The 16018-nt window shown below is 41.3% G+C and overlaps 1 protein-coding gene across 4 annotated transcripts in view; it reads right to left on the bottom strand.

Moving 5' to 3' along the window:
- The window catches only part of STRN (striatin), a 2479646-nt gene that overhangs the window by 578356 nt on the left and 1885272 nt on the right, over nucleotides 1-16018 (bottom strand). For 2 of the 4 annotated variants that reach the window (XM_044058581.1, XM_044058566.1), the window contains one exon: nucleotides 650-825. In XM_044058581.1, the coding sequence (XP_043914516.1) occupies nucleotides 650-825 (176 nt within the window). Of the gene's footprint in view, nucleotides 1-649; nucleotides 829-16018 lie in introns of all 4 variants that reach the window. The other 2 variants (XM_044058573.1, XM_044058561.1) reach the window with 1 other exon arrangement.

Here is a 16018-nt window from a genome sequence, read left to right on the forward strand (position 1 = left end):
TTATTTTAATTATCTATCATCATCAGGTGCAACTTTCATATCATCTCAGGTACTGCACAACATGGACATCTCAGCATCTGTGCTCATTTCTTTTATTCCTTCTTCCTATGGTTCGGAAACTTCATCTCGTTGTCTTAGCATGCAGCATATTAGCTTTACATGTCTTACAATAATCTTTGCCATCTTTCTTAAGAAATGTAACACCGGAGAGTACAACAATAACAATCTGCCACCAATGTTCCCGCTTCATTAATACTACAGAGTAATTTGAACATGGCTTAGCTTCAAGCTGCGAGAACTACTGTTCACTACCAGACCTCTGTCAAACAAAAAATGTAAGGAAGCTCCCAAGTACAACCTTACAAGTTTCTGTTTATAAAGTGGCATAATTATCTTGCTTAATAATGTGTGCGCTAATCCGCAATTTAGTTTTCCTACTGCTATACCAATTTTCAGATCTACAGCACAAGTGCAAAAACAGCCATAAGAGTGAGAGTCCTTTGGTGGTACTAAACAATGAAATTCAACAGCATATATAATACAATGAAAGGATAAAAATCAAAGGGTGTACTCAGAAGGATTGAAGATGAAGAACTGGGATGCAAGAACAGGAGACTATAAAAGCACACGCAAGCTGTTATGTTCATACTTTTTTGCAGGCGATGTTTTCTGTAAGTTCCACATTTTCAGTGTGTGGTCTTCAGATGCTGTTAGCAAAACAGGTTCCAACGGGTGGAATGCTAAACCTCGTATTCCATCAAAGTGACTTCGTAATGTAAACTTAGGGTTCCACGTCTTCCTTAACGCATCTTTATTGTTGGCGATCTGCTAAAATGAGAACAAAAAAAAATTTAAATGACATTCTGAAAAAATGAAGTTGTGTGCTGTGCTGAATACAGCAACACAAAAAGAAAGATTTTTTCCTGAAATTAAAACATGCACTCAATCATTTTGTGTTAAATTAATACACCCAACAGCTGCAGAAAATGACAATTCTAATCACACTTCACATTTTGTGGCCTGCTAATTAGCACAAGTGTGAAACTACTTCAGCTCTTATCAATTTGTAATGGGTTTACCTTCTGGTCGGTGCCAATGAGCTGACTTAAGGGCAACTACAACCTAAACTTAACCTTTCCTCATTCAAGAGTGTACTGGCTATACTACAAAATACGCTTTACTCTACTTATAAATAAAGCATAACTCAGTGGTGTCTTCTTTCCTGTGGGATTTCTGTGATATTCAGCTTCCTAAATGCACACCACAACAGACTTGCATGGAATCTTGTGATGCGTCTTGGCTATAAACTGACCATTGCATTTTAACATTTCCTTTAGGCCTAGAAAAATTCCACAATGCAAGGTGTGTGCAAGCACTTCTTTCTCTTTCAGTGAGATTATAAACCTTTCATTTTTTTGGGGGATTCACAGCTCTGCTACTCTGTAGCGTCAGTCACAACTGACAACAGCTGAGGCTAGAATGTTTGGAAATCTAATATTGCTGGCTGAGAGTAAAAAGAGCAAGTAGTATGTGCAGTTCATACCTTTCAAGTACTTCATTATGAGGAATGTTCCTCATTTTGGGTCCATATTCCTCACAGTTCCACAATGAAAGGCTTTGCCACACATTCATTGTCAAGACTTTTTTTTAATCGATACCCAAGATAAATAATACCAATTTATATGAATCTACCACAGTAATATAACCATCCTGTCTGCTTCCTAACTGAAGCTGCTAGTAAGCTGGTAATAAAGCATTCCACATTTTGGAGATGGAAGTCTGAGAGCAATGCTGCAGTTAACTAACTCATAACCTTCGTAAAAGTACTGGAATTTAAGCACTGACAACAGATGAAAAAAGGGCTTATTATAGTGTGTTTAAAAGATGTTTAGTGCACAAACAGAATTGCTACTAGAAAAAAAAAACTTACTGACACACTCTACAGAATATGAAAGCAAATGCAATAAGTACTGCCATTTCAAATGAACTGAAAGAGCAGTCTGAAGGAGAGAGATGGTCAATACTTGTCAATATAATGCTATCGTAAATGGACACAGACATGTCAGTATGGCTGCCCCTATCAAGACATTTTGGGTTGAACAAACTAAAATTAGTGTTGCTTTGACAATAGTACCTCATAAAACACTGAAAATTTATAAAAATAGTTTTATCAGTTTCTGACCAACAGTGAACCTTTAAGAGGCATAAAACAAGAAGCAAGAAACATTAAGTTGCAGATTATCAGGTTCTTATTATACTGTGATTCAGTACTTCTCTTCACTTTGGCTTTTCAGAAACCATACTGAGTGTAAAAGAATAAATTCCATACCAAAGTCTTTTGGCTTTTCCCGGTTAGGGATCGCCACAGCGGAACTCCGGTCTGCTAATGATTGGCAGTGGATTTTTACGGTGCTGAGCTGCCAGCCCAACACTTCCATACCAAAGTATATTTCTTGTCAATACAGCAAACTCAAGCAGTTAAAAAAAAAAAAAAAAAACTGTGCAGGCTTCTAGAACACTACAGATTCAAAACAAAAGTCACTTGAGAAAAAGAAAAACAAATGTTGTGTGTCAAGTTGTGGATGACATTTTTTACAGGGAAAAGAGAATCTAATTCAAACTGAACCAAAGACAGATTAGCAAACAAGAAAAACTTGGAAGTCCCTTAAAAAGACAAATGTAGTGAGAAGTACGTTCTTCAAATTACAGGGGAATAGTCCCTGTGCTTCTCTAAGGTGCAGTAGTAAGCAGGAAGGTTAGGAAAGACAGGGATGGCCTTAGGTAAACTGGCACCCTAAGCAAAAGCCACCTCCATGCCCAACTCATCCTGGCCTACTTACCCTATCCAGATCACAGGCGGTTACTAGCCTAATGGTCCTGAGGCCCTTACAAGTCTAGCCAAGAGTTTATCCCCAAAAAAAGAAACCTCAGTCAGCCCCGGTCAATGAGGGACATAGGTGGAACCCCTGGGACAAATCTGTGGTTTTCCATCCACTCGTCACGATTGTGCTTGAAGAGGGTCAGTGAGGTACCCTGTTTGACGTGTATGGGAAGTCTATTCCAGAAATGGGGCAGCCTCTGGGAGACAAACCTGTCTCTCCAGTAGGTTTGTTGATGTTGCGTATTAGATTTAGGTCTTTTGTGTGGGTAATGTGCAAGGAGTTACACTTACTGATATGGGGCATCTCTAATAGGGCAGGGTCCGAAACTGCCTTGTAGTAAGACACAGATCACCTCTGAGCAATCTGTATGATACCAAGTAGAGTGATCATGATTTGAGTCTGTCCGCATAGGACAGGTGTTGGAGGCCATGGATTTTCTTTGTGAAGTATTTCTGTGGCCTTTCCAGTTGGTGCAGGTGTTTTGGAGAGATACATACCAAACAGGGAGTTGTACTTAATTTCTGGCCTAACGAGGGAGGAGTACAGAGAGGTAATAACCTCCTTTTTTCTGGATGCAATCCCTTTATGTATGAGATGAACCAAGTAAAAGACTTTTTTGACCATTGCTACTACATGATGGTCAAATGTGAGGCTGTTATCAACCTGTGTAGCCAGGTCTCTTACCACAAGTTGTGTGCTTAGGGGGTTGCTGTTAATGTGGTAATCAGTAGGGGCCATGTTTTTGCCAAAAAGTATGACAAATTTTTTTTTTTGCATTTAAATTAAGGCTATGACTTTGGCACCAGTCTTTTGTTGATGTAAGACCCTCTTGCAGTATGTTATCATTTGGGAAGTCAATGATAGCACTCAACTTTCAGTCGTTCGCAAATTTGGTCAGCCACAGGCCTTTTGTCCTTGCCCGGACCTCTGAGAAGTAGATGCAATATAGTAGGGGTCCCAGGACAGATCCTTGGGGAACACCACTAGTGACAGTTCTGCTGTCGGAGGTGGAGGCGCCTATTTTGACCTTGTGGGTCCTATTGGTGAGCCATTTGACCACCGACCTGATGAGATAGGTATTTACATGAAGCTGTGTTAGCTTTTCGATGATGCCAAAGGGGGGATTGTGACAAAGGCCTTGGTCAAGTCAAGATAAGCTGTATGTACTGACTTTCCCTCATCCAGGGCCTCGGCGACAGTCTCAAATAAGTCAACCAGGTTCCATTACTTTTTTCTCAGTGTCTCGTACTTCATTTTTTTTTTTTTTGCTGTTATTCATTCATTAATTCATTCAATATATTTCATCCAAGCATGAATGCACTCAGATAACTGTGTAGCCAACTTTGTTAAGCCATGTTTTTTTTGATGCTCTGGGTGCATTTTAGTTTTTTTAAACAACCCTCTCCATCCAGCGATTTTTAGCCGTACTCCGGCTTTTTTTTTCCTGCATTCTTTCAGCATATCCAGACCAACCATAATTACACTTAAACACCTGCAGTGTAAATAAATATATTACACTGGGGGATCTGGGGGCTGCTAGGACTCAGAAGCCATGAGGTTTCTATATATTCTGAGATGGATTTTAGAGTTTTCTACAAATCCTTTTCATCCAGCGATGGGCTGAATGAAAGCCATGACTAAGGGGAAGAAATTCAGTATTCCTCTTCAACTCTGCTTCTCCCACAATCCTTTCAACACAACTTAACTGACCAAAACTACCCTGCATTAACCAAATTAAGTTGGGAGTCTGGGAGCTGCTAGACAACAAGAAGCTATGAGGTTACAGATTTTCTGAGGTGCATTTTAGAGCTTTTTCCCAACCTTTTGATCCAGTGATGGCCTGAACAAAAATTGTGCATATGGAAAAGAAATATGCCAGCTGTTTACATTAGGCCACACCATTGTAGTCTGCATAGGCGTAGGTGGTGCCAACTTGACTAACATCCAAAAGACAGTTACTCTTTTTACATTAGGTGTCCTAAAGTAAACAATTGCAGAGATGATCCTGAAAGGGATGCCACCACTACCCCTGCATCCCCCCGGTGTACATAATCTGAAGTGAGTTGTGGTTCTATTGTGGGAGGCGTACCTCTCAAGTGTATAGATTTTTGCAGAATGTCCAGATTTTTGCCTCATAATTTTGGTCCGTTTACCATAAGATTGTGGTTTTCTAGCAAATCATTGGAAAATGACAGAGGGTTAACATCAGAAAGTAATGACAGACATTTAAGTTTTAGACTTAATACTCCTTAGAAAAGTCATACTAATGCAAAACCTGTTATTCTAGCAACTTTCTACATTTGTAACAGCAATATTAAGAGTGTCCCTATTTTTGGGCCCTTGTCCCCCATTGTTTATGGCTTTGTCCAGGTTTCTTGCTCTAAGAGGCTGAGAGATATGGTGAGAGATGGGGGTGATGACTGTAGGAGGGGAAGGTAAATGTCCCCCAGTGTATGTTACACTGTTTCCCTTTTTAATCTCTCATTGCCTAAAGCACAAATAAATAATGATGATGAGGATAATTTTCCGAATAAACTACCATTTAAGTGGATGGTAATCATCCTGAATCATTGCAGTCTTGTCTTGGCTCACATCACACAGTGGGCGGTGTTCGCTAATGCACATCCTGGTGTGTCCTGAAGGAAACAATCTCCAAAAATTCAATCCTATTTTTTTTTATTTCAAGAAAATAAATAAGTTGCATCCAACTTTTAATGCTCAAAGTTAACCAAACATGAGTTCACAATAAATGGAGAACACAAACACTTGTCAGGATACATAAATAATTTCTGGAAATAGTACCTGCCCCCCCAACCAGCACCACAAAATAGATAGTTGCTTTCCTTTTTATCCCCCTCTGATGTTAAACTGGTATTAAAATGAATGCATAAATACACACAGTCATATTTCAGGCTGCGGCTGTCGTATTTGTATACAGCACACCTCCTTATCCCTACCCACAAAAGGCAGCCACCTTCTGTGTACCCTTCTCATGTCAGACTGACAGACCTGAACAAACAGAGTATTACATATTATGCTGTTAGACATATAAACAGCAGCTGATTTACTCTCCTCCAAAAGACAGCCTCCTGTATATATGCATCAGATGTTTGATAAGAAAAATAAAAATTATTACGATAATGCTTACAACTTGTTTCTTCTAAGGACTGTACAGTGATGGTAAGCATCGTGAACTTTCTTACTCTTAAGAAATGTATTTAGTACAGACTGAACCGATATAGATCTTTAAAAGCAGTCTTTTCGTGTGACAGGGAACAACCCATATTATTGACGTGGGATGTCAGATGATGTGCCAACTCTGTGGCTGCTTATACCACCTACACTTTTTTTTTGGGGGGGGGGGGGGGCAAGAGGCATCTCCACGAAAGGAAGTTTCTGAACATTATTTTGAATCCAGACATGAACGACCTCCCTTACACAAGTGATGGGCAAGCCAAAGCACCAACTACTGCAGGTCAGTCTTCCTCTGCTTTGGTTGGGGAAGGGGAGACAAACACTGTCTGCACTGAGGGGCGCTGTTTTTACAGGGTAGGAGTCCCAATGTTTCTAACTGTCCCATGGCCTCCGCTTCTCCAGGAGCCAACGTTGACATCTTTGTTTAAACTATTTTGCCTTGCTCTTCTTTACCTGTTTAGAAATAAGTGGGTGAAAAAGATTACTTGCCTTTTGAAAGTAGAGTTCTGTAAGAAATTAACAAAATAACAGATGTCTGACTGATCATTGCCTACAGTATTACTAACAGACGTGAATATCCTGCCAATTACAGGTGGTGTACGGACAGCATATCAAAGCATGGGTGCCTTACGTTTGTCATAAGTACAACATATGATCTCATCCCGAAGGAGGCAAAAGGTACATAAGGGATGCAATGGTGACAATTACCTCAGAATTTTCTTGCCTCAGACAAAAGAACTGAAAGTAAAAGAAAGTATATGTACAAGTCAAAAAAGAAGAGGAAAGAAGAATAATCTCTCTCAACCCAAAAATGAACAGGAGTAAGAAGGATGGAGTGTAATACTGCAGGATTGATCAGTCGGACATCTACTGTTAGCAGTTGTGTAAAAACTTACCATGTGTCCTTCCTTGGATCTCTGCTGTTGAATTACTAACAGATGGGAGATTCCCAAAGCTGTCCAAGTTGAGTTATGGTCTACAAGATCTTGAAGCATTGCCCTTGCAAACCCTGCTCTAGTCCTAGAGAATGTACTACTTGTAACATTTAGTGAAAGCGTGAATAGAAGACCCAGTAGCTGCTTCAAGGCTAGATCTACAATCCAAACCGTTGAAGAAAGCCTAAGAAGAAGCTGCAGCTCTAGTGGTACATAATGTTACTGCAACCTGTAGCTGTCTTGTCACAGAAAGAGCAACAAATAAATTGCCTTGGAAATCCAGTTAGAAATAGTCTGCTGCCTGGAAGCAGGAAAACCCAAACACTTGTCCTGGTAAGAAGAAAAAAGCTGGTCAGATTTTCTGATAGCGTTGGTTGCACATAAATTCTGAGCTGTAGGTGCATCCAGAGAATGCAATATTCTCTCTCCCCCTTATTATAATGATGGTCAAACTGATGGTCTGATTCAAGCAGATCTCATTAACAACCTTAAGCAAGAAGGAATGCTTGGTTCTGAGAGTAAACCTACCCTTATGAAAAACAAGAAAGGGTGGAATGGCCATCAATGCTTGCAAGTCTGACAGTCTTTTTGCAGAAGTCAAAATTTCCAGCAACACAGTTGTCAAAGTACAAAATCTGACAGAGGAAAATTTACCAGGTTCAAAAGGAGATAGGGGAAGTTTCACCAGAAGAAAGTTCAGATCCCAAAGAAGAGGAACATCTTACTTTGGTGGTCTGATGTGTAGGATGGCTTTCAAAATGTGTTTAACCTCAAAATGAAAAGGAAGCAATGGATCCAGAGCCAGGCAGGCAGAAACAGCCATCAAATGTGCTTTGATAGAAGAAAAGACCAGTCCACTATTGAGCAACTCACACAAGTAAACAAGAATAGAAGGAATACCTAGGTTAAGGATCACGATTCTTTTTATAGCACTATAAGGAAAATCTTTTCCATTTGGAAACATAAAATTTCCTTTGTTGTTTTTTTAGCCTCCGGTAGAACCTTAAGCACATGGTCAGTAAAGTGATTCTATCATCCCAAAAAGTCAGCTTCAATGACTGCAGGTTGGGGTGAATTACAGAGCCTTTGTTCTGTGTGATGAAGTCCATCCTATGGGGTAACTTGTGATGAACGCCCTTGGCCAAGTGAAAGACAGGGGGAAACCACTGCTCTCTGGGCCTAAACGGAGTCACTGACAGGATTTTTGGTTTGACCTTCCTACGTTTCCCCAAATCCTTCTCAAAATCAAGAAGTGGAAGGTATACATAAAGAAAAGTACAGTTGTGTACACTTACCATAAATGTAGATGTTCCAGTGTATTCACTGTTGCAGTCATTACATTTGGGTAATCTTCTGGCAGGTTGCCCTCAGTCGGCCTGAATAACAAAGTCTTGGGTCCTGCGTTGGTTGTGGTCTCCTCTTCCATGACGTCAGGTCATCAGGGGTATAAAACATGCAGCCAACATAATTTTATTCAGTTTTTCCTGCCCCAGATGTCAGGTGCCCCCCCCAAATGGAGAGCAAAAAAAAAATATATATATATATATATATCTATAAACAGCAATATATTTAAAAGCACTTTTAGCAACATAAACTTTACCTTCATCTAAAAGCAAATACACCGCAAAGGCTTTAGAATATAGTGAAGGAAAAGGAAGTTATATAAAAAGGGGATGGCAGGTGGGTAACACGGACTGCAACAGTGAATACACTCGAACATCTACATTTACGGTAAGTGTACACAACTGTACTATGTTCTTCGTGTTTCACTGTTGCAGTCATTACATTTGGGTAGAATCCCAAAGCTATGGATGGGAGGATGGAACTAGGGAAGAGAGTCAAATGATAATGCTTTGTGAAGGTATGAACAGAGCTCCAAGTAGCAGCTTCTAGAATGTCTTTGGTTGGAACTCCTCTGAGAAAGGCTGCTGAGGTAGAGGCAGCCCTGGTGTAGTGTGAACGGATTCCCTTGGGCACAGGTTTACCATGGTGCAAGTAGCAGAAACGAATGCAGTGGCTTATCCACTTAGAAATAGTCTGCTTTGATATAGCCTTCCCCTTTGATCCTGAAGCAAATGCCACCAGTAGTTGGTCAGAATTATTTAGAGATTTGGTCCTGTTTAAGTAGAATCTTAGTTGTCTGTGTACGTCCAATGAATGCAGAATCCGCTCCCCCTTATTCTGCGGATTTGGGTAAAATGTTGGCAGGTGAATTGTTTGGTTAAGAGCCACACTGGATGCCACCTTAGGCATAAAGGAAGGATTGGTCCTGAGGGACACCCTGTCCGGGTAAAATGTAATAAAAGGCTCCACAGCCATGAGAGCCTGCAGTTCTGAAACGCTTCTTGCTGAAGTGATTGCCAAGAGGAAAGCTGTTTTCCAAGATAAAAAATTTATATCCGCAGTAGCTGCTGGTTCAGCAGGAGGCAGGGTGAGTTTTTCCAGCACAAAATTGAGGTCCCATGCAGGAGTTGGTGATGATCTGGGAGGCCTTAAATTTTTGGCCCCTCTAAGATACTGTTTTAGCAGAGGATGAGAAAAGAGGTGAGGCTCCGTGTTATAATGAGCCGAGATGGCAGAGGCATGGATTTTTATTGAAGAAAAAGATAGGCCCTTGTCAAGAATCTCAGTCAAGTATTGTAAAATCTGAGAGATATTTGGTTTTTCTGTGTCCATTCCTTGTGCTAGGTTCCAAGCACAGAATCTCTTCTATTTATCAGCATAAGATTTTCTAGTACTAGGCTTTCTGGCTTCCAAAATGACATCCATCACAGATTTACTGAGAGGTGGTGTTTGAATAATTAAATGATCAGCCATGCTGCAAGATTCAGAGTTTGGAGCTGTGTGTGCAGAATTTGATTGTTCTGCTGAGACAGTAGATGAGGTATTTGAGGCAAGTGCCAAAAAGGGAGTTGAGACATATTCTTTAGAATTGGGTACCAGTGCTGGCGAGGCCAGTCCGGAGCAATCAGGATCATTTTTGTTTTTTTCCTGTCTGACCTTTAGTAAGACCTTGGAGAGAAGAGGCAGAGGGGGAAAGGCATAGACTGATAGGTTTTTCCAACTGAAGGATAGGGCATTCACTTTCCATGCTTGTCTGTGATAAGTCCTTGTGCAGAATTTGTCCAATTGATAATTTTGGGGAGAGGCAAATAAATCTATGTCTGGGCTACCCCATTTCTGTGCTACCATGCTGAAGATTTTAGGATCCAGTTTCCACTTGTGCGGGTCCATACGATTTCTGCTTAGGTAGTCTGCCAGAGTATTTTGTTTTCCTGGCAGGAATTGAGCCTGAAGATGTACTTGGTAAGTCAAAGCTGTGTTCCACAATGCCATGGCTAGTCTGCAAAGGGGTAGGAATGTGTACCCCCCTGCTTGTTTATGTACCACATAACAGTGGTGTTGTCCTTCTATCAGTAATTGTGCTGGATGAAGTAAGTCCTTGAAGGCTGTCAGAGCATTCTGAACAGCTAGCATCTCTTTCTAGTTGATATGCAGATGCATTTGTTTTGGGCTCCATATGCCCTGAATGCATCTCTCCGCCAGGTGGGCCCCCCAAGCATAGACTGATGTGTCTGTAGTTAGGGTTTGGGTGGCAGGGGGTAGAGTGAATGACAGCCCCTTGTTTTGGTGACATGTCTCTGCCCACCAAAGAAACTCCTGTTGTAGGCAGGGAATGAGAGGAATCATTGTTTCCAGACTGTGACAATGTTGACTCCATAAACATTTTAGGTACCACTGAAGTTTCCTCATATGCAGTCTTGCATATGGAATTAGTAAAATGCAGGATGCCATGAAGCCCAAAGCCTGCAGAATTTACCTTGCAGATAACTGGGTTTTTGTTGCCATCTGTTTGAAGTAAGTTGTCAGTTGCCCTTGTTTGTCTGGCGTAAGGTAAGCCATCTGTCTGGGCAGTTGTATTCAAGCTTACACCCAGGAATGTAATTATTTGAGAGGGTACTAGTTGGGATTTCTTTTCGTTTATTGTGTAGCCCAGGCATGTTAGAAGCCTTTTTACAAATGCCAGATGTTGAAGAATGTCCTTGTTCTCTGCTTGAATGAGACAGTCATCCAGGTAAGGATACATTTGTATGCTTCTTTGTCTGCAAAATGCAATTACTGGTGCCAGGCACTTTGTAAAGACCCTGGGCACAGTAGATAAGCCAAAGGGCAGTGCAGAGAATTGGTAATGCAAAAAACCTGCCTTGAAGCAGAGGTATCTTCTGCACGATTCCCTTATTGCGATATGCAGGTATGCCTCTTAAGTCTAGAGTCTCTAATCAAGCATTCCTGCCCAGCATACGCAGTAGCTGTTGTAAAGTCAGCATTTTGAATTTTGGAATGTCCAGGAACGTGTTCAAAATCGACAAGTCTTTCAAAATCGATAAGTCCATTATTGGATGCCAGGCATTGTCTTTTATGGGTACCAGGAACAGTCTTGAATAAAAACCTTGTCCTTTTTCCTGTTCTGGTACTGGTTGAATAGCCCCCATATCCATGGGGGACGTAACTTGTTTCTGAGCCTCTGCCCATTGATTTTGTGGCAGATCTGGCCAACCGTTTGGAATTGGCAAAGTATAGAAATGAAATCTGTACCCCTGGGATACTATGTTTAATACCCACTTGTCCTGGGTAATTAACTGCCAATTTTGAGCATGAAGTGCTAATTTCCCCCCCAAGGGGGTTGCCAAAAGATAAGTGCTTGGTGAAGGTAGAGGGAAGTCACTGAGACTGCTTACTGTAGGGTTGTACTTTGTTTCCTCCAGATTTGGTGGTGGAGGCACCCCATTGCTTTGACCTGTAAGAACCCTGTGATTGGTATTTAGAGCCTTTTGAGCGTCTGGATTTGCCTTGAGAGGCTCTGTTGGACACAGGAAAGGACCAATTTTTAGTAGGCCAGTGCCTACTGAACCTGGGTGGTTGCACTTGTAAGAAATCTTTTACAGTTTGCATAGATTTAGCTTTGTCTTCTATTTTCTTTAAAACCTCTTCTGCCTTATTACCAAACAGAGTATCATGCTGTAAAGGGGCATCCTAGCTTTAACATGATCAGGCAGACTTTGCTCCTTGAGCCAGGCATGCCTTCTAATCACAGATCCAGTAACTGCGGCTCTGCATGAGGCCTCCAAGGAATCAAAACCACATTGCAAAATATGCTTTCCAACCTGTTCTGCTGCATGCAATAATTCTTGTAATTCTTTTTTTTCCCACACAACCAGAAATCAACATAATTTTCTGTTTCAATAAGCCCATAACATGCAGTTGATATTTAAGCATATGAAACTGGCCGTTTAAGGCCCTAATTGCCAAGGTTGCAGACATATAAAACTTCTTTCCCCATCTATCCAGTGCCCTGGAATCTCTATGAGAGGGGGTATGATTTTTGGCTGTAGAGGCCTTCATACCTTTGGGACCCTGTGAGATAGTCTCAGGATCAGCAGCAGGATTTTTGAATAGAAATTTGTGGCGTCAGGAACCCTGTAATATCTGTCTGGCTTACTAAGAGCCGGCGGTAGGGACTCAGGAGCCATGCTTGATTCCGAAAACACATCATCAACAATGTATACTACTGGAGGTATTGCCAAAGGCCTATGCTGAGGAAGAAGGAAATCCCTAAGCCTCTTTTTTGATTCAGAAAAATCTTGACTCTCCCAATGAAAATGTTCCCTTAAAGTATGCAAGGTTTCTCCAAAATAATAATCCTCAGAAGGAGATGCAGATGGGATGGATTCTTCTGCATCTGAATCCTCATAGGGTGGAATAGAAAATTCCTGATCAGAAGAACTGGAAACCTGATCTGAAGATTCATAATCAGTGTCTTGCCTAGGCCTCTTAGCAGGGGGGGGGGGGTGTTGGGAACCCCTGATCAAGGTAATTAAGTCCTCAGCCATTTTGATCATCTGTTTTTTAGGCATAGGGGCCTGAGCACATGGCTCATGCGTCATTTTTTTAGACTTAGAATATGTTTTTGAAGCTGCCATCGGTTTTATATAAAAATGTCGAGGCCTGAAAATACCCTCAGAAGCCGGTGCCTGCTCAGCAGCTCCGGACCCATCCAAGGGAGAGACATCCGTGAGTTCAATACTCTGAGAATCTCGTGGCAAACTGGACTCCCCCCATGGGTCTCGGTAGAGGCCTGTGACTCAAAAGTAGCGGGTATCAGGGGCTGCGGAAGCGCCTCACTGAGTACCGGCGACTGGATTAGGAGAAGCTTCGTCATCGGTTTTGGATCTCGACGGTCTGTCTGTCTTTTTCTTTGCGTTTTTTGTGAATTCCGGTAGTCGGGTTGCTAACCGATGACATTTCAGGGTAATTAAATCTGGATCCAAAATATTTTAAAGCAAAAATATACCGACGCTTAATAGTGAGTTGGTTAAATCTAGCAGAAAACGGAGAGCAAGGCACGTTATGATCTGGGCCTAGGCAAGGAACACAGTACAAATGAAAATCCTTATGAGGTATTTGCTTTCCACAAGTAATGCAATTATTAACTTTTATTGACATCGGAAAGGAGCAAGAAAAAGTTTCCCCAACAGGGTACTTGGCTTTAGTTGAAGACTTTGGTTCTGAAACTCGAATGCGAAAATTTCAGGAGTCTGCCAACCAGCACTTGTGAACTGCTTCTGCTTCGAGCACCGCGCGGCAAGAAAGACTGAATAAAATGGCGTCGGCTGCATGTTTTATACCCCTGATGACCTGGCGTCATGGAAGAGGAGACAGCAACCGACGCAGGACCCAAGACTTTGTTATTCAGGCCGACTGAGGGCAACCTGCCAGCAGATTACCCAAATGTAATGACTGCAACAGTGAAACACGAAGAACATCTTCCATTTCCAAGAAAAAGACACAATGTCCATTATCCAAGCTTTAAGGCATGTCACTCTGGAGTGGAACAGTCTTGGCTGTCTGTTGTGTGGTGAGGCAAAAAAGATCTACTAAGGGGAGCACTCCACTGATGGAAAATACCCAGAAAGTACCTTTCTGCTCAAAAAATCTGCTACAGGGGTCTTTTCTGATGGGACATACACAAAATGAAAATGTTGTGATGAACTGCTGTGTCCCAAGTGATCAAGACTGGTCTGCAGATGTAGCAAGACTTGATTCCTCCCTGTTTATGTACCAAGAAGAAAAACGAAGGTACACAATCCCAGTAGAAACTCCACAAAAAAAAAAAAAAAAAAAAAAAGACACTCCAAAAGACCAGGACTAGAATCCAAAAAAATCCTTTTATGGCAAAAGCAGAGAAAATAACACTGTACACACTCTAAATATAATATAAGGTTAAGCGCCTTCATCTTATTATACTAAAGACATTATCAGAACCATGTTAAACCCATACAGCTAAATACTTTTTAAAAAACATGCAAAAAAACACTCCCCTTCCATCATCCAATCATTTAAAAATCACAGTACCTTGACAATGTTTAAAGCTACAATACATCATTAAAAAAAGTCCAAACTAAATAAAAACATTCATTAACTTAATAATGATAATGTTAATAAATATATCTTTTGCGATCTATCCTTCAATTCACTCATTCAAGCCAGGTAGAGTCATGGCATTAAATCTTAATTGCAAAAACAATTCTCTACGCAATAACTTGTTTTTTTTCCAGTCTCCACAATAGGCTGACATACTTATCTGCTGTACAATGAAAAATTAAAATTTTTCGAATCCCACACAGGTTAGAGTGCGCCCAGCTAAAGCAAGTTTATTATCATTTCGCTGTATGCTATAAATATGTTGGTAAATCCGCTTATTAAAAGCGTTGTTGGTTTTGCCAATATAAAATGCTTAGCATTTGGTGCTGACAGCGAAATAAATCACTCTTTCTGAACAATTAAACCTACCACCCCTGGTGTACCCCTTGATTTTATAATACAGCAACCCTCATAATGACATTTGATATATCTACACTGGTTGCATCTACCACATTTCACATTTTTAGGGAAATTGCAAATCCAAGGTATACAGGACTCTCTCATTAGCAGAATGTGGAGAAGGGGAAAAAAAGAAGGGCACTGTACTGCCCGATTTAAGAACAACTCAATAACAACTCTGGGCACAAGGGCCTGAAGCTCAGACACCCCTCCCCCCAGTGCAGATGTAAGAGCAGGCAACAAGACAGTCTTCCAAGTACAGTGTTGCAGAGAAGCTGAAACGGCAGGCTCAAAAGGTGGCTGGGTCAACTTTTCCAAAACAAAATTAAGGTTCCAAGAAGGAGGAGGCCTAAGATGCAAGACACCTTTAAGAAAATGTTTGACCTTAAAACGAGAAGCCAAAGGAGGATTAAAGGACAGACAGGCAGAAAGAGCTGACAAATGAGCCTGTACAGAAGAATAGGACAAGCCAGACAGGAGCAACTCACTCAAATAGGAGAGGACCAGAGGACACTCCCTCCAAATGAAAAAGGGTCCTGGCTATGAGCATGGCACCAGACTGAAAATCTTTTAAATTTGGACATGCAGGACTTTCTGGTTGCATGTTTTCTTGTCTCCTGTAAAACCATGTGCACATCCTCAAAAAAGAGGTGATCAAAATACTATCAACTACAGTGTCAATTGAAGATTGGACAAGTGAGGATGGATGAGTGACCCCTTGTCCTGTGTAAGGAGGTCCAATCAGAGAGGGAATTTGTGGTGATTGCCCCTGGCTAGATGCATGGGGAGAACCCGTGCTTTCCTGGCCTAAAGGAATTTTTGGGGAGTCTTCTTCAGGACTCTTGAAAGTAGAGGAAGGAGAGGGAATGCATACAGAAACATGCCCTAAACAAGGAAAAGAAAGGGCATTCATCCTCCATGACAAATGGGGACGTTTTAGGTCCATTAAGGCCTTAAACAGGCCCCGAGTAAACTCCTGCCATTCCCTCTGAGGGGCCCTTGGGACGTACAGAATAATGTATGCCTTCTGTCTTTTCTTGGTAGGGACTTCAAGGATTCTGTAAGAGTACCTGGAAACTCTTCCTAACCAGAACCTGCAGAATCCCTCCAGGGCTCTCGTAGATA

This window comes from Protopterus annectens, chromosome 1.part2 (assembly GCF_019279795.1).
Source record: "Protopterus annectens isolate FY-2018-M chromosome 1.part2, PAN1.0, whole genome shotgun sequence".
Taxonomy (NCBI): domain Eukaryota; kingdom Metazoa; phylum Chordata; order Ceratodontiformes; family Protopteridae; genus Protopterus; species Protopterus annectens.